This window comes from Podarcis melisellensis (assembly GCF_964234715.1).
Source record: "Podarcis melisellensis genome assembly, chromosome: 7".
NCBI lineage: Eukaryota > Metazoa > Chordata > Lepidosauria > Squamata > Lacertidae > Podarcis > Podarcis melisellensis.
In genome coordinates this window covers 59,067,162-59,086,691 of record NC_138539.1, presented here as the reverse complement: position 1 = coordinate 59,086,691, position 19,530 = coordinate 59,067,162, and the positions used below count along the sequence as shown (strand labels likewise).

Here is a 19,530-nt window from a genome sequence, read left to right as displayed (position 1 = left end):
GTGCAAGAGATATTATTTAGAGATATTTAGAGACTCTGCAGGCACTCAGAGTATAGCATTGATTTATGCTGAATCTTTAGCTCTGTATATAGTTTGTATAATAGTTGTAGTTGTAGAATAAAGAAGGAAGATATTTTACAGAGCTGCTCTCCGAGTGGTTTATACTCTGCAAGACTCTGCAAAACGCTGCTGCGCAACGACTGCATTACAGAGAAAGTAAATCCGGTGCTCCCAGCTCCAAGCTGTGAGTCCGCAGCACTGTCACCTGTTCCTGTGTCAAAGGAGGACTCTGGCAGTGCTACCCAGCTCGCCTAGCCCAGTCGGGGCTGTAGTGCATGAGTCCAGTTGGTACACTGGCTCAAGGGCGATGCTGACATCGGTTATGGGCCCAGTCGTCTGACCAGTCGTTGTTCCAGTCATCCCAGTCGTCCCAGTCGCCAGAGGTGTCTGTTGCTGATCGCTGGACGGCGGAACGGAGGCTGCATGCTGGACTGATTTGTGGTGCCTTGAAGCAGAGTGCTCAAGCTGCTGCTGTTGCTGTTGCTGCTGCTTGAGGTATGTTGCTGACTGCCAAAAGAAAGAAGATAGCTTCCCTGTTTGCCTGTTAATTGCGCTCTGAGTGGGGGAGGGAGTGGCTGAAGAAGTCCAAGGCTTTATCTGTGTTTGCACGAGGGAAGTGTCTTGCTCTAAGTAATAGCAGACATGGCCTGTGCACATTCTGGCCAGATGGCTATGTCCTTTCCCCTCCTCACGCCTGAAAACTATGCAGTTTGGCAAGTTAAAATGAAAGCGCTTTTACAGAGGGAAAAGCTATTTCACACCATAGAAGATGACCCTCCAGATAAAGATGATGATGATTGGGCTGAGTGGCATGCTGCAGATATGAAAGCCCGAGGGACAATTGTTTTGAGTGTTTCAGACCACTTGCTGGTGAACTTAGAGGGTCAAGAGACTGCACAAGCTGTTTGGCATAAGTTGAGAGATTTGCATCTGAGACAAAATGCTGGTTCCAGTGTGATTTTCTTCAAGAAGCTGTGCAGGTTACAGTTGCAGAAAGGTGGTGATTTGCCTAGCCATCTATCTCAGTTAAAGCGTCTCAGACAGGACCTTGTTCAGCGGGACCTGGCTATTTCAGAGGCTGTGTTTGCAATGCTGATGATAAATAGCCTAGATGAGTCTTATGATGGAGTAGCTGCCCAGATTTCTACACTGCCTTCTGACCAGCTAACAGAAGATTATGTGTCTAGCGTGCTCTTGAATGAGTGGGATCGCAGACAGGCTGTTAAAGAAAGCCGGGATTGTTCTGCTGCTAAAAATGTGCCTGAAAATGTGCCTGAGTCTTCAGCAGGGGAAAGTGAAAGTGAAACTGCTGCTGTTAAAGCACTAAAGTTGAAGCGGTGCTTTTCATGTGGAGCACAAGGCCATTTGAGTTTCCAGTGCTGCAAGAAATCTTCAAAGAAGAAGGGAAACTTCAGAGGCAGAGGGGGAGGAGGACGAAATCCCCAATCACCTGCTACTTCAAAGGTTTTGCTCTCTCGCTGCTGCAGTCAACGTGGGCGGAGTTTCTTCGTGATCGACTCTGGCTGTACCAACCACGTAGCCAAAGATAAGGATCTCTTTGTTCAGCTTGAGAAGCAAGAGAAAGTAATTCATCAAGCAGATGGGACAGTTCTCACAAGTGAGGCTAAGGGAACTGTGTTCTTAAAGAGCCTGAATACAACAATTAGGAATGTCCTGTATGCGCCTGAAATTCAGGACAATTTATTGAGCGTTTCCCAGCTTGATCATCAGGGTTTTAAGGTGGCGTTTGCTAAATCTCGCTGTGAAATTCGTCGAGATGGCAAGCTCATTCTATATGCAAAATGTGTAAATGGTCTGTATCAATTGCCTTTTGTTTCAGGTACAGGTACTGCAGAAGCAACTGAGAAAGAGTGTTGCAATTTGTCTGTTGATAAGAATGAGAAGTTGCATGACCAATGTATTCATCATTACCACCGCATTTATGGTCATTTGAATTTCCAGGCTGTGGCAAAAATGCCTGATATGGTTCAGGGTATGAAGCTGAAAGAATGTCCCTACCACATGAAATGTGTTTCTTGTGCTGAAAGTAAGGCAAAGCAAGCTCCCAAAGGTACAGAGTCTGGGAGAGAGGCCAAGAAACCATATGAAGTCATTCATGCAGACTTAGTGGGGCCTCTAGCGCTCTCTAGAGGCAATTCAAGGTTTTTCATGGTTTTGATAGACTCCTACTCTAAATATGCATGGGTCTATATGCTGCAGAAAAAGTCTGAAGCTTTTACTAAGTTTCGTCAGTTTTGTAAATGGCTCAGGAATGTACATAATGAGAATGTACATTGTCTTTTCACTGACAGGGGTGGAGAGTTTTGTTCAGAAGAGTTTGAGGCTTTTCTTTCTGAACAGGGCATTGAGCATAGGACCGCCACGCCCAGATCGCCCTGGCAGAATGGTTTATGTGAGAGATTGAACCAGACCCTGCAGCAAGGAATCAGAACACTGTTACATGATTCGGGGCTGCCCAATCCTTTTTGGGCCGAAGCTCTTTCGTTTTTCTGTCACGTGTATAACAGGAGGTACCAGTCTAGTGTAAATTGCACCCCATATGAGATGCTTCACGGAAGGAAGCCATGTGTGAAGCACTTCAAAATTTTTGGTTCGGAGGTTTGGGTGCACACCTCGCAGGGTGACAAACTGAGTAAGCGTGGAGAACATGGTGTTTTCCTAGGATATGAGAAAGGGTCTTATCGTGTCCTGATCACAGACACGAAAACCATAAGGCTGACCAGGAGTATTGATGACAATCCACAATGGGACAGAGTTGGCGTTTTTCAGTGCCATCCCATTTGTGATGATGGTGCAAGAGGGGCAAAGAAAGTTAAAAGGGAGGCAAGTTCTGATGTGATTGATGATTCTGATGCCAGTGTAGATCCAGATGATGGCACAGATTATCAGAGCCCAAAAGCCTCAGGTGAGTCTGACGCTGATGCAGACTTAGCAGCCTCATATACTTTAGCTCCCCATTCTCCTGAAGAGGAGGAAGCACCAGAACAAGAGGATCAGAGAGTTTTGCGCAGATCTGAGAGAACAACCAAGGGGGTACCACCGAAAAGGTTTTCTGAAGAGTTTGCAAAGGCTGCGGTCACATGCAACTCTGGTGGGGTTTTTAAACCTAGCATGAAGTGTGCTGAGAGTAGTGACACAAAACGCTGCATTTATTTCCTTACCTGATATTTGAAGGAAAGCGTGTGTTTAAGTACTGAAAATGGTTTGTTCAAATCTGCCTAATTAGAAATGTCAATTTGTATTTGAGAGGAAGAAATGTGTATGAAGATTTTTCCAGAAGCTGCTTATTCATTTGTGTATTCACATTGTGTATTTTGTGTAAACTGCAGGTTGAGATTTATGTTTTAACTCTTTCCTATAGACACAGAGTGGTTGAAGTAACTGTTTAATGATGTGATAAAGTGTCTTAGATAAGGGGGGAGAGAGATACCTGCAAATTGCAGTTATGTTAAAGATTCTTGAATGGTCGGATGAAATGGGGGAGGATGAGGAGATTTCACCCCTCCCATACCCAAGAATCTCCTGACCATCTCCTGAGGTCTTTGCTGACTCTACAGAGAGGAGGAGCAATGTATTGCTCTCTACTTAATTAGTCATGTGAGTGAATCTCAATGTGTGAGAGAGAGTCAGTCAGTGAGCCGGAGAGAGAGTGCAAGAGATATTATTTAGAGATATTTAGAGACTCTGCAGGCACTCAGAGTATAGCATTGATTTATGCTGAATCTTTAGCTCTGTATATAGTTTGTATAATAGTTGTAGTTGTAGAATAAAGAAGGAAGATATTTTACAGAGCTGCTCTCCGAGTGGTTTATACTCTGCAAGACTCTGCAAAACGCTGCTGCGCAACGACTGCATTACAGAGAAAGTAAATCCGGTGCTCCCAGCTCCAAGCTGTGAGTCCGCAGCACTGTCACCTGTTCCTGTGTCAAAGGAGGACTCTGGCAGTGCTACCCAGCTCGCCTAGCCCAGTCGGGGCTGTAGTGCATGAGTCCAGTTGGTACACTGGCTCAAGGGCGATGCTGACACTGGCATGAGACAACACCAACCAGCTAGTCCTTGAAGGTGGCACCACCAACATGGTCTCACATGCCATTTGTAGGGTCTGAGATAGTTTATATTGGGGAAGGTGCTCTTTTAGGTCAATATGTAGAACATGGCTATTCATAAAGAATGCCTGACATATGTTTCCTTCCTTTTTTTTTACATCCTCTTTAAATATTTGAAAAGTGCGAATTTCCTTGTAGCCTAATCTGTTCTTGCAATTTTTCTTTATTTAAAAAATCATCGTTGTAAACCTTTCCTGAATTTCTTATTGGCATCTTTTTGTGAATTGTCTTCTGAAACATCTTTCAGCATTTGAAATATGAGCTGGACTGGCTATCTGGAATTAAATACAATGGTACAAGTACTTTCCAAATAATTTTAAGATATCAACACAAACTTATTAAGTAATATAAACATCAACTTTTTCTGCTACAAAATCATATCGTTGGTTCATGTTCAGTTTATTATCCCATGATCTAGTGAGTCATACTATCTTCATATTATTTATTTTTGTTTTGTTTTGTTTCCTGTTCTCCCTGTAGTCTATTTTTATTGGTATTGGTCCAATATTATCAAAGTTGCTTGTGAATTCAAAGTTTTTGCAATTGAATGAGGAACACAGCAAACCTGAGATTGTCCTGGATGTACTGAGTGGTGTGAATCTATATAGTAGTGGCAAGAGACTGTAAACTTGGCAGTAAAATTCAAAGAAAGTGCTTTTTATTTTGAGAAACTTAATTCTAATTTACTTTGTGTCAAATCTGGGTATTTGAATAAAGGTTTTATCACAATGGGTTGATTCAGTGATGATATGACAACAATTCAAAAAAACAAACAGTTCATTGGAAGGTGGGCTTTTTGTGTGTGATTTTTGAGCATTTCATTGCATTGCCACTGATGCCAAACTTAGTGTGGATGCCTGATCAGCCTAGCCCAAAGCAGTTCCAACAAGTTAACACCACTAATTATTCGTTTCAAACTATGCTGGCAGTTGTATGATGAATTGTACCCGAAATTTCTAAGCTTACTCCTATTTGTTTTAGCAGAATAGAATATTGTTTGCAGTTGAGTTCTTGTAAATACTATCCAGCTTTGGTTTTGGCAGTTTACTTTTTAACATTTGTGTCCCTCTTAAATTGCCAAATGATCTTGAATTCAAAATTGAAGCCTTGTTGTGATTGCTTTCTCTCTTTCCCCCTCTCTGAACTTACGGACCACGGGAGAAATAATGGAAGCAAATGTCACCAGACATTCTAGTTTGACACATTTTTCAGATTAGTTAATCCCCCATCTTTCATCTTAACATCTTGTCTTCTTCTTTCTTTCAGATCTCCAGGTTGGTACCTGCTGATCAATTTCAGTTATACCAGCGATTGAAATTTGAAAGAGGTGTGGCTTTTACATTGATTTAGGGGGGGTTAATACCAGATATACATGTATAATTAAACTCACAAAACAGTTTGAATATAGGTTGAAGGACTTATTAGACTAAAAAAATGCCTTTTTTAAAAAAAGGAAGTGCAGGAATATGAACACAGCCAATGCTTCCGCATTGAAAAATAAAGCAATAAAATACCTGGTGAATGTTATCAATTATGATGCCCTCATACTTTTATCACAGATGTGGCTCACAGCCCATTGGCTGCATCTTAGCTCCCCTCAAGTTTTTTTGTGTGACTGGCCAAGAACTCCCCTCCTCCAATTTGCCTATGTTAAAAAAAGTGGATCCTCCACTATGATGGTGCCCCCTCATGGTTTTTCTATATAAAAACACATACACCCATTTGATTTTTTTTTTTTTAAAAACCTTGCTGCTCCTATAGGCCTGCTGCTATGATACTAAAATATTTTTTGTGTCTCCCTATGCTCTCACCCCCCCCCCACTTTTAAAAAAATCTTTAAGAATATTTTCATTTTTAAAATTGGCTGTGATGCTGAAAGGTTTTATATGCCCCCACCAAAGCCTTCAGAAATTGACATTTTGTGGTTTTTAAATAGGTTTGTCAGATACTATTGACCACAGTACAGTGAATTGGTTTCTGAAGCCAGTGACAATGGAGGCTGAATATGAATCAACAAATGGCAAACGAAGTACATAATTAAAAATGTGTTTTTGGATTTCTAATAAACATTTTTTAGAAGTGCATTTGGATCCCCTGAGAACCTGGTGTCCTTCTGCTGACTGTCAGTCCGTGTGCCAAATTGAACCAAGTGAATCTGGACTACCCGTGCCTGTAAAATGTCAGGCTTGCTACTTGATGTTCTGTTCATCATGCAAAGAGCCTTGGCATGTGGAGAAACTATGCCTGGAAAACCATCTTATTGTGGCACCAAGCGAGCAAGGGTAAGAGAAGGATTTGCTGAGGTGCTGCAAATCTTCCATATCACAATTGCAATAATTTCAGCTTTCCTTTAGTTCAAATTGGTAGATGTAGAATTAATTCATTGCCAGTTGTCAGGGGTAGGGAAGCATTTTCAATAGATTGCCAGAACATACCTGCACAGTGCTTTGAAATCACTCTTGTGCCACTTTAAACAGTCATGGTTTCTGCCAAAGAACCCTGGGAACTGTAGTTTACCCTTCACAGAGCTACTGTTCCTAGCACCCTTAACAAACTACAGTTCCCAAGATTCTTTGGGGGAATCCATGACTCTTAAAGTGATAAGAGTGCTTTAAATGTTTTGTGTGGCTCTGATCCAGGTGCAGTGTCTTAGTTACAGTGCTAGCTGTCCCCAAAGTGTACTGATGTCTGATGCCATGGTGATATTGCACATGTATGTGTGGATTAAGGATTAAGGATTAAGGATGCTCTATGTACTACTTGCCCAGATGCCACAACCTGAACGACAGTGAAATAATCATGGAACTATTACTATCCTTTGTTTTTTTATATTATTATTATTATTATTATTATTATTATTAAAGATTTTCTTGATTTACAAAAGTGTGTGCAATGTCTCTCTCTCGTATTCTGCCCCTCCCATAACATTTTTACAAATCAGTTTCATTTGTTGAGACATTAGGAAGAAAAGGGGGAAAGAGGGGGAGGGGGGGAAAGATGGGTGGGGGTGGGGGTCGGGTGGCGATGTTTCTATTTTACTATATGTAGGGTTTGGTGTCAGCGTTGCTTGTGCAGGTTCTCTGCTGTTCACTTATGTTCCTTTGGTGGTGAGAGAGGTTGGGGTTGGCCTAGAGTGATCTTTGTTTTCATGTGTGAGTGGGGTGAGTGGGTGTTTTGGATCAGGTTAGCCATATTGATTTATATGCTGTTGGTGGATTTTTGTCGTTGTCTTGTTGGGCTGTGTGTGTGATAAAGGGGAGCCATATTTGTCCCCATGTCAGTTTCAGTTTATTGGTTAATTTTTCTAGTAAGGCTGTTTCCCATACTATTTGATACCATTGGTCCATGCTTACTTCTGACAGGTCTCTCCAGATTGCCGTCATTTGTTGAACTACCATCTTTCACAGGGTTTCCCCCCTCTACTTTTCTAGAGTACTTATCAAAACCACCACGGAAGCTCCAATTAAGCAGTGCCCGGTTTGCCGGATCCATATTGAGAGGAATGAAGGCTGTGCTCAAATGATGTGTAAGAACTGCAAGCACACATTCTGCTGGTACTGTCTGCAAAATCTGGATGTAAGTGACCTGTGCCAAGGGCTTTGGGGTGGGCTTGTCCAGGTTTTTGCCCTCTAGTTCCTTTAAAATGGCTTGTAACTAGGGGAGGGAAACACCTTATTGGCAACTAAAAATTTTAGAAGAGCATTGCTATATCAGATCAAAGATTCACCCAGTCCTGATTCTCAGGTTGCCCACTTAGATATCTATGCGAATTCTAGAGGTGGGGCTCAAAGGCCATAGCCTTCCCCTTCTCTTGCTCCCCCAGCAATTTGGTTTTACCCTGTCCTCCATCTTTACTTGAGTAAATCTCTCTCTAACTGAGGTTAGATTCACTTGTTATGCTACTGTGGTAATTGCAGCTACCACCAGAAATTCTACCTCTTTAAGTTATTGGGTAATGAGCTGTCATTGCCCATTATCCTATTGAGCCGCAGGCTGTCCTCTGTCACATAGTAGCTGTCGCTTAAACAGAACGTGTGCACTCAACAGGGAGTGTCCTTTAATGGCATCAAAGGGGTACTGTGCTAATACATTTGCCTTGCCTATAGTAGCAATAAATAGACACTGCATGATATGTTTTGGAAGAAACTGTCAATTGAAAAAGTTGCTGATTTAGTGAGGAGTCCCCATTCATCACTTAATCTGTCTCTGATTGTTCCTGTTTGGCTACTGCTCCCCCTCCACTATAAAAGTTGGGTTCAAATGTTGCAATTCTCTTTCCAAACACCTCAACCTGAAAATACCTGATTTTGCAATCATTAATCAATAACTTTATTTCTCTCTCTCTCTCTCTGGAGAGTAATGTTACTGGCCTTCACATAAATTTCATTTTTCGTGATCCCAAATCTGGTTTTCCCCTCCCTCTTTTTTGGCATGCCTTAAAGTTATAGATGCAACTCTCTTGTACTGCAACATTTGATCACATTAAGTGGGTTTGCAAATGCTGATGACTCCTTTGTGTTCAGTTTCCACATTTGTGGGTGTGTTTTTCCATGTCCGTTCACATGTTCCCCTTTCTGTAAAGCATACATTTTATAGAAGAGCAAGAGGTGTCAAATTTTCTGTGGCAATCGCACTTGAGAGATTCCCATTTGCAGCAGTCTACTGCTGGAAGAAAAGTCTTGGCAGGCCAGAAATACCCACCAGACTTTGCGCTGCTGGGCACCTCTTTCAAGGCAGGCCCAATGTATTCATGCCAACTACTAAACACACTCTTTTCTTTCCGCTTTCAGAACGATATCTTCCTAAGGCATTATGACAAAGGCCCTTGCCGAAACAAACTGGGTCATTCCCGTGCCTCAGTTATGTGGAACAGAACGCAGGTAATGCGGGTGACCCAAGCTTGAGTCTATATCAGGATGATTGTCAGAGAAGCTGAAGGAAGTCCAAATAGAGTTAAATTTGTGGAAATTCTGATATGATTGTTTATTTGTGTTGGAAAATTAATAAAAATTATAAAAAATTAAAAAAGAGTCTATATCAGGATTTGAAATGTTTTCCATCTACTCACACACAGCTTTCCCGTTCCTTATCACATTTCTCCTCCTGCTTTTTTCAGGTTGTTGGGATCCTTGTGGGCCTGGGCATCATAGCCCTGGTAACATCTCCCTTGCTGCTCCTAGCCTCACCGTGCATCATCTGTTGTGTCTGCAAATCGTGCCGTGGCAAGAAAAAGAAACATGACCCGCCAACAACCTAAAGCTTTTCACCCTATTGGCTGTGAAGACCTGCATCTTGTATGTGATGGAGAAGACATGAAGGCTGACCTCTGGTGCCAATGCTTTCCCAACCAATTCTCCTTCTCTTTGCCAACTTCTGCAAAAAGTGCCTACAGTTTCATGGGACACAGTGTTGTTTGCAAGTTGCCGTTCCGCAGTGGGATAGGTGTCTGTTGTGGTGTTTTCAGTTCAGCTCTGGCTATTTTCTTTTTTTAAGGAAAAGAGGCAGGGGTTCTAAACATAGTTCCAAAGGTTCTTCAAAACGACCCACCTCTGCTTGGTTCTACAGTATTTCCCAGAGTCTGGATATGTGCCCATTTTTGAGCAACTTTAATTTTGCAGCTCATGGAGCAGTCCTGCAGTTAAGTGAGGGAACACAGGTGAACAATGCAACCCCCTTGTAAGAGATCTTTGGATATTATTGAGTTTTCACTTTCCAGGGGCAGATTTCAGTGTTACTAAAAAGATATCCTGTAAAAAAATCATATACCTGAAAAGGGGAAGGTAGTGGAAATGAAGTACAACTGAAATGGGATATTGTTAATATACATTTGCTAAACGCATAATCAAAACTGGACCAACGACGAGTTGTATCAACCTTGGTACAGCATCAGAAAGAATGATCTGAAGCAGCTGTTGCAGGTACATAGCACTGGCACCATATGCTAAGTAAATCGCTCTACCTGAGCCACTGATTAGGACTGGGTGTGAATTATTGTCAGGCGTTTTGCAAAACGTATGTTGTACTGGTGTGAGAAGTGGCAAGTGTAGGGGACATTTGTGGTATGCAACAAGATCCAGTTGGCCTGGTATAATAACAATACCCCCCCACACACTCTGCCCCGAGCATTGTATTGCAGTGGCACTAGAGTGCTGTGCATCCTTTGGCTTCACTTCTGGCAACTTGTGGTGCACTTGCCAAAAAGGTTGGCCATCATTGATGCAAACTATAATTTCAGGTGAAAATTAGAGGGTTACTTGTATACTTAAACACACGCACAAACATACACAGCACCAGCAATTTGTTCAGGTGTATTACACTACACTGGGCAAATACTGCCCAATTACATTATTTCACTGAGTTAGTGAGGAGTTGTAAAAACAGTATAGCGACCTTGAGCAAGTCCTATATAAAAACTTAGCTAATGGCTGCAGACTTTATGATGAACAGGCCTACTTCCCCCAGTAATGAATTCTAGTCTTCTATAAGACAAGCCCATAGCTAGATTGTGACTGAAGAAGCTGCATAATCTGGAAAAAAATGGATGAGGTCGAAATAGTGGGATAACCACTTTATCTAGTGCTGGATTACAAGGCAGCATAAGAGGAATTGTGGTGAAAAATGGTGTTGCATAACAAACATATAGCAACTCTTTCTTGAAATATTATGCTTATATACACCACAATCTTTAGCTTTGGGCTGACTATCTGATTGTGGCCTCATATTGTTCTGTATTGAGTACTTTAGAGGTAGAGTACAAATGTAAATAAATATGATTCTTCAAGGAAAGGTGTGTATGTTTCATGGTATATACTGTGTGTGCACATTACATTCACACACAAAACAAATATTCATTTGAGCATGTACTATAGTATAGCATTTCCCAGCTTGGGTTGTTGGACTCCAACTCCCAGTCAGCAAATCCAGTGGTCAGGGATAATGAGATTTGTAGTCCAGTAACATCTGGAGACAGAAGGTTGGGAACGGCTGCTATAGTACATAGTATTTCAGCTAAGCAAATTCACTCCACTCACCAAATTCACTCCACAACAATCTGAAGTTGTTGGACCATCTAGTTTTGAAAGCTTAGAATGCTGCTAAAGGATCCCTCTATCTTATGCAGTCCTCTTTAATCAGCAATATCTGGTTCAAAGTACAATGGACAGACATGTAGTCAAGTTTATTTTTCTCTTGCCATTTTTAAAAGAAACAAGTTTTCAGGAGGCTTTAACTAAGTAAGTTGAACTTGGGTCCCATTGAAAAAAGTTAATGACTTCTGTTCCGTTGATTTTTGTGGAGCCTAAGTTCAGCTAACTTCATATGGCTACAACTGTATGACCTTAAGCAGAGAAATAGAGAGGAGGTGGGGCAGATAGATACTGAAGCGGAAAAGGTAAACAGATTTAATTTAAGGAAGCATAGTTCTCATGAAAAACTATTGGAAATCAAGCCTGGAAATTTTGTCTTTTCATATATAAAAAACCAACAAAAACCTCTTACCAAAGAGTTTCTAGACAACTTGGAGAAACAGCCAGGACACCTGAATTAGGTGCTACAAAATGGACAGCAATGATGGGTGTTTCCTTTTCATATCTGAAAATTGTAGTCCAAAGTGAAAATTGTAGTCCAAAGTGGCTAGTAAAATAGCCTCATTAGAGTCAATAATAGGGGCTGGGGTGTCATAAACTGCCAGCTGAGCCTGTTTAGCTTTGCAATGCAACTGTGTCCTAATACTGTACAACCTTGTATGCTGGCTGGGACTGGTGGGAGTTGTCCAAACCCCCTGAAGGACACCAGGTTAGTGAAGGCTTCTCTAACACCAGCCAGGGCTGTCACCCAATTAAAACCCCCAAAACCCCTTGGTTGTATTATTTTCAGTTGACCCAAATCTGCATACATTAGTACTGAAGGGAAAAAAGGTCTTATTTGGGGGTCTGGGTGGAGGAAAGGAACAATGACAAGCATTATTTAGCTAGTCTGCAACCAGGATTTTAAACTGTTGCTCATATTCACATAAAGTAAGATTGTGGGTGATGTGGATTTTCATCCCTTTTTGGAAGATAATGTGTTTGTGTGTTAGGAAGAAAATGAATGCCGACTTGCCTTCTGTTTCCCTTTCTGGCTGGTTCAATTCTTAACATACTTTTTACTCCCTGCTGCTCCCTTTGAATGCTGGGTGTGAGCTCCTCAGGGCGAATGGCAGGATAAATATGTTTATTAAAAAGTCTACCACCCTAATTGCTCAGGGGCAATCAAACTGATTAGTCAGCTAAACGTTGTAGCTTTGTTTGACCTAACAACCCTCCTTACTTTCACTAGCAAATGGAAGGGAATGATGTATGTCTATGAAGGTCCTTTTTATCTTCGTCTCCCTTTTATGATGGGAAGCCATGCGCGATGATAACGTTGAATTCCGTCCATGTCCTTGCCAATAAGAATTTCATATTGTATGTTGATTGTATGAAAGCCATTCCCCCCCCCCTTCTGCCAAGGTTGTGTTATTTACGGTTTGCTGTTTTGTAGTACAAACATTTGCTGTATCAGACTAGAAACCAAATCCTTAATGGGCAGCCAATGAGTAGAAACACATGAACTTATCCACAGTTTCTCTGTTATCAGATGATCATCGCAGTTCTGAAAATCAGATGTACATGCCCTGTCATGGCTTTACCACTGTCTGCTACGAGAGCGGAAAGAACCAAATTGCACCGCTTGGATGTGGTAATAGTAGGCTTGCGCATTTGTGGTCTTCTTAGTTAGCTCCACTGACTTGCCAGATCACCAAATTTACTACTCTTGATTGGCTACAGAAGAGGGATTTTGAATTGTACAGCGGTACCTTGGTTCTCAAACTTAATCCGTTCCAGAAGTCTGTTTCAAAACCAAAGTGTTCCAAAACCATGGTGCACTTTCCCATAGAAAGTAATGCAAAATGGATGAATCCATTCCAGACTTTTAAAAACAGCTCCTAAAACAGCAATTTAACATGAATTTTACTATCTAACGAGACCATTGATCCATAAAATGAAAGCAATAATCAATGTACTATACTATAAAATAAATAAGACAGTATTGTAGATTATAAAAAATAAAATTATTTTTTTCCTTACCTGCACTGATGAAGGTCATTGTTTGGATGGGGGGCTTTTATCTATTTCCGCAGTCAATCAATCAATCAATCAATCAATCAGTAGCTGAACTGCATTCCACACAGTCACAAAAACAAATTAACTGAAAAAGCCTCAGAAACAAAAATGCAAAATAAACAGCAAAAACAAAAGCACTAAACTTAATCCGTTCTGGAAGTCTGCTTGACTTTTGAAATGTTCGAAAACCAAGGCGCGCAGCTTCTAATTGGTGCCCCAGAAACAATAGGCGACAACCACATCGGACGTTCAGCTTCTGAAAAACATTTGAAAACCAGAACACTTCCAGGTTTTCTATGTTTGAGAACCAAAGCGTTTGAGTACCAAGATGTTTGAGAACCAAGGTACCACTGTAATTGCTTTCATTATTTTCCATAGCAATTTTAATTTATAGTAAGACCATGAAGCATCACTTGGAAGAGGATAGGAAATAATCCATTGTATCACTGGAAATGTATTAGAGAAGAACTGTTTTTATTTTGGAGAACTGGAGGAAAACCGAGGCCTCTGAGCCCTATTTACATGCGCCTACGCATTTGATAAGGGGACGCGGGTGGCGCTGTGGGTAAAACCTCAGTGCCTAGGGCTTGCCGATCGCATGGTCGGCGGTTCGAATCCCCGCAGCGGGGTGAGTGCCCGTCTTTCGGTCCCAGCTCCTGCCCACCTAGCAGTTCGAAAGCACCCTTAAGTGCAAGTAGATAAATAGGTACCGCTTTATAGTGGGAAGGTAAACGGTGTTTCCGTGTGCTGTGCTGGTGCTGGCTCGCCAGAGCAGCTTCTTCACACTGGCCACGTGACCCGGAAGTGTCTCCGGACAGCGCAGCGCTGGACCCCGGCCTCTTAAGTGAGATGGGTGCACAACCCTAGAGTCGGACACGACTGGCCCATACGGGCAGGGGTACCTTTACCTTTACCTTTTACACATTTGATAAGAATTGCACGAGGGGTGGAATGAGACTGGGCTCAGCAGTTTCACCCCCTTTCTTACAACTCTGTCGGCTTGGCTCTACTACTCTCCATGAATTGGGGCTGAAGGTCTGTGGTCTGCTGCACACATGTCATTTAGAGCTGATTGCATGATTAAGAATGTGCAAATGGGACTTTAGTACATCTTACATAAGACTTCGAAATGATGTTAATGTAGGGCTTCAGCTATCCCCTACTCAGGTAGTCAAGGTATTGGATTGTCTACTGGTACTTTTTAGTTCTTGGTTTTAATTCATTTTCCATGAATACATTTTCTTCACCACTTTATAATACGGTGAAGGGTCAAGGCTGTGATCTTTGTAAGATTTAGTAGAAACTCTTTTCTGTATGTGTTCCAAAGAAAGCAGATGTGTATGAAGAAATTTTAAGTGCTCTTGTAAGTTTTATTTAATGAACCAACATTTGGAAATGTACTTTGCTCTGTGTGTATATATTCATGCAATATATATTTTCAGCCTCTGAGATTTCTTTCTCTTCCCCCGGCTTTCCCTCCTAACATTATAATATGCAACATGTGCAAAATTAAAAATTCAGCAAAAGCAGTTTGTCTCTGTTTGTCTTCAGCAAGTTGCTTTTAAAACAGATTGTGGACGTTTAGTAAAGCTTTGTTACCAACAGAGGACAATTCAAAGCCATATGTCACATTTTTAAGGATCATTGGGGGGCAGGGGGGCGGCGGAAACGGCAGCGGAAAGTCTGCATTCAGTTTGGATTCTTAGTGGACTTAAATAAAATGATGCTGTTATCATTTTTTTGTACAAAGCTTCATAACATCATTTATAAACTCTCGTGGAGCCATTCATGACTCTCCACAGCAACAGCAGACTAATAATAAAGGGACCCCTGACCATTAGGTCCAGTCATGACCGACTATGGGGTTGTGCACTCATCTCGCTCTATAGGCCGAGGGAGCCGGCGTTTGTCCGCAGACAGCTTCCAGGTCATGTGGCCAGCATGACTAAGCCGCTTCTGGCGAACCAGAGCAGCACACAGAAACCCTGTTTACCTTCCCGCCGGAGTGGTCCCTGTTTATCTACTTGCACTTTGACCTGCTTTTGAACTGCTAGGTTGGCAGGAGCAGGGAGCTCACCCCATCACAGGGATTCGAACTGCCAACCTTCTGATTGGCAAGTCCTAGGCCCTGTGGTTTAACCCACAGCACCACCCGCGTCCCTTTCAGACTAATAATAGCACCCTGCAAAAACAGGTAAGTGTTTACCTGGTGCTAAAATGCCAAAGCATCAGCAGCTATCATGCTTCCAGTAGAAGGTGTTCCATAATTGAGGTGCCACCACAGTGAAGATCCTGCCTTGTGTTGTTACATGACGCATCTCCCCCAACGGTGGGACCAGAAGGAGGGCCTCACCCCTGGATCTAAGAATCTAGGCAAGATGATAACAGGGGGGAGTGGTTCCTCAGATTCTTGAGTCTTGAGTTTTTTGAGGCCTTATATAGGTCAACCCCAACACCTTTAATGCAGCCTGGAGGCACATTAGCAGTTAATTAAAATGTTTCAGGATCAGTGTTGTGTGATCTCTGCCCGCTGTCCCAAACAACACACTGGCAGCTGCATTCTGCACTAATTGTAGCTCCAAGATTGATGTTAAGGACTACCCCACATAAAGTGCACTGCAGCAATCCAAATGGGACATTGCCAAAACATGGGTCACTGTAGCCAAGTTTCGCTCTCGCTCTCGCTCTCGCTCTTTCTCTCTCTTTCCAGGTTACAGATAGGTAGCCGTGTTGGTCTGCCATAGTCAAAACAAAAAAAAATTCCTTCCAGTAGCACCTTAAAGACCAACTAAGTTAGTTCTTGGTGTGTATCTGAAGAAGTGTGCATGCACACGAAAGCTCATACCAAGAACTAACTTAGTTGGTCTTTAAGGTGCTACTGGAAGGAATTTTTTTGTTTTCTCTTTCCAGGAACAGCCATAGCTGGCAAACCAGCCATAGCTGGAAAATAGCACTGAGGCTACCTGTACCTCTAGTGACAATAATGCTGAATTAAGGAGTGCACCCAGACTACACACCTGTTCTTTCAGGTGGGTAGCAATAAGCAGCAAACCCAATGATTGGATCTGAGAACCACCCATCACTATAACTCCGATCCGTTTGCAAATATATGCAGATATTACCAAAGCAGCCCAAATCCTTTCTGTTTGTTTAATAATAATAATAATTAATAATACCCTAAATGTGATAGAATGGGGCATATGAGAAGCTATTCCTTCACTATGTTGATGACAAAATGAAGCAGGTATTTGGTACTCTGCCTGAGATGTCTTGGAGACAGTAAGGAGACAGTGATGCTCTGGGTGTTTGTATATTCATGAAAAGGTCAGAGTAAAATGTCCTCAGGTCATCATATATGTAGCACATTTCAAACCCTATTAGCAGCACAACGTTCATTTATATTCTAAGGTAGCTAAAAGCTTGTCATTAATTTGAATGGTTGCCACTTATATTTCATACCATGTTTTTAAACAAAGGCGGCAATAAGCTTGTTGCTTGCTCACAGGAGAGGTTCTGCTGTTCCTAATGGCCGAGTCAGAGTCTGGACCAACAGTAAGGGCAGAAAGCTGCGGATAAAACAAAATGATACAGTGTTTATCGTGTGCCTGAATTCTCAGCTGCTAGCCCTGTCCTAATGTACAGCCTGATTTTTTTATTTCATTGATGACATCCGAATTCCCAAGTACTTTGGATACAATAATAGTCTCTTTATTGATTCTGAGTCATGAAGAGGCCAAACTATAAGAAGTCCTGTGCAGAGGGACTCCCAAACCATGGTTTGTAGGGCAACTTTGCTTTTCACCTAGCATTTGTCTCTATTTAAACTCAAATTAAATACCAAAATAAGGTATGGTGTGGTTAAGAAAATGAGTTATGAACTAGAAGTCTCAGGCATCAGATTAATGGAAGTATTTTTTGGAAACCCAGTGATGGTTTTGATTACCTTTAATGTTTCATGCATGGCCCTTTGCAAAATTACAGAGACCAGAAGAGCCATGTGTACGCTATGATGGAAGTCATTCCTTCTCATGGAATTCTGGGAAATGTAGTTTGATGAGGTGGATGGTAGATCTGTCCCAGAAAATTCTCAGCATTGTCATCAAACCATGGTTCCCAGGATTCTTTGTGAGAAGCCTGACAGTTTAAGAATGATTTGTATTATAATAAAGCCAATATAGACTTGGAGTCTAGATATACCCAAGGCAAAGTATGTGCCAGTGTGATTGGTTTTGTGTGTTTGGGGTATTTTTCTGTTTGCTTCTGTATGTACTGCGGGGAGCAGGAACAGGACTGGAAGCCTGGATGGGCAGCTGCCAGTCAGTGTGGACCATACGGAACTGGTCGGATCCATACAGCTTCTATCAGTCAATGTGGTCAATTGTGAGTTGGATTTGCAAGCTGGGCTGCTGCATGTCTGTGTAGGCAATAGTGGGTTGGGCTGCTGCCAGTCAGTGTAGGCAATATTGGGTCAGGTTTACAGCTGGGCTGCTGCCTGTCAGTGTAGACACTATAAGGCTAGGTGACCAGACTGTATAATGCAGCTCCTTCATTGTACCATCTAGTGGCAAGGTATTGTCACTGCTGCTTGGTTTGCTTGTGATTCAGATTAATCCTCCCATACATTGATAATACTACCTGAATGGCAGTTATGCCACGTACCAATCAGCCCAAGCTGTATGTGGAAGGGCACATCCTGCATGCCATTAACAGCACACGGGCAGGCAGCAAAGCTGCTCTTGCCTAGGATGGCAGAGTCAGACCAATCCCACATTTTCATGTTCACCCCCTTCCCCCATATATCATCATTCCTTCTTTCTGCTTTCAGTCTTGGATGGGATGTGCAAAATACCTCGAATGAGACATGGCGCATACAGGGGTTCTCATCTCACAGTGATGCAATCTTCACTTATCTCGGAAAACAGCAAATTTTTAACTTTATATGCCATCTGGAAAAGGTCCTGGAAGCCACTGTGCTCCCCAAGCCACAAAAATGCAATGGAAAGTAAACTCATTAATTGGTTCCCTCTGCTTTTGGGTGCCCAAATCATGTTTTCGCTGTGCATGACTCAGAAAGGATGACTACCCTTGTTTTATCTAGCCCATGAGAAAATCTTGTGATTTTGTTCATTGCGTGACTGAACAAGGTTGCTGGTATAGGCCGGTTTCTGAAAATTAAAGCATTTGATGGCATGCAAGCAGCATCTTAAAAATACAGCAAAATTATCTGAAAGCTCTTGTCTGGGGTGTTTTGTCTGCAACGGCAGTTTCACACATGCAAACCATTCCTTGGTAACAGAATGATCATGGATTTGGAAACTTGCCCTGAGAGAAGATTTAAAGGGTGGAAGCAATGGGAATATGGATCCCTCTTTAAAGAGGAGCAAGGCCTTACCTTGCATAACCTGCTCCTGAAAGTACAGCCACATTAGGCAGGGTGAGGCAGTGATCTCTGGGTGACAAATGAGAGGGCAGAAAATTTCCCACTGATTTCATTAATAGTATATATTTACCACCAGGAGGAAAGGCCATGTGGATTTTCTGCCTCTAGCAACAAGCTGCCTCTGTTTACCGCAGAAACAAAAATGGAATATCTCTGAAGGTCAAATGAGATGCAAGTGCATTTAACCTTTGCATTTGGTGTGCAGTTTTAAAACACACAGAAATATTGATGGGGGCGGGGGGACGGGGACACACAACTCTAATAATTACTGGGATGACAACCCACGTGGACAGAGTGCTTAGCCCTTTGCTTCCCTGCTGCTACCCTTAAGCAAATCCCTCATTTGAAGCTGGAGGGTGGAATCTAAATGGTGAAGAAGATCTGGAAACTGCAGTCTTTACCCATTCCAAAGCAGAGCGAGATTGTTTCTTTCTTTTCCCAATTTGGCCCATTTGGGGGGAAATGTTCTTTTAGTTTCAAGAGTGTACAGTGCCAGACATCCTTCTGTGCAGCACATGAAGTCCGCTCTGCAGTTCATGGTGCTTTCATTTCTGGTATCCACTATTAGGGTGAACTGGCAGGATTCTTGTACGGGGTTTGGATGACAGGGATCAAAGTAAGTGCTGAGAAAGTGTACCTGATCAGAAAGATTAGAGCTGATGTAAAAGGTAAAGGGACCCCTGACCATTAGGTCCAGCCGTGACCAACTCTGGGGTTGCGGCGCTCATCTCACTTTACTGGCCGAGGGAGCCGGCATACA

At 42.2% G+C, this 19,530-nt stretch overlaps 1 protein-coding gene across 5 annotated transcripts in view; it reads left to right on the top strand.

The window, feature by feature from the left end:
- The window catches only part of RNF144B (ring finger protein 144B), an 80,112-nt gene extending 68,082 nt beyond the window's left edge, over positions 1–12,030 (top strand). For all 5 annotated transcript variants that reach the window (XM_081919271.1, XM_081919269.1, XM_081919273.1 and 2 more), the window contains 5 exons: positions 5,454–5,514; positions 6,265–6,469; positions 7,619–7,763; positions 8,978–9,067; positions 9,304–12,030. In XM_081919271.1, coding sequence (XP_081775397.1) covers positions 5,454–5,514; positions 6,265–6,469; positions 7,619–7,763; positions 8,978–9,067; positions 9,304–9,444 — 642 coding nt within the window. In that variant the 3' untranslated portion in view covers positions 9,445–12,030. The remainder of the gene's footprint in view (positions 1–5,453; positions 5,515–6,264; positions 6,470–7,618; positions 7,764–8,977; positions 9,068–9,303) is intronic.
- The last annotated feature ends 7,500 nt before the right edge of the window (positions 12,031–19,530 follow it).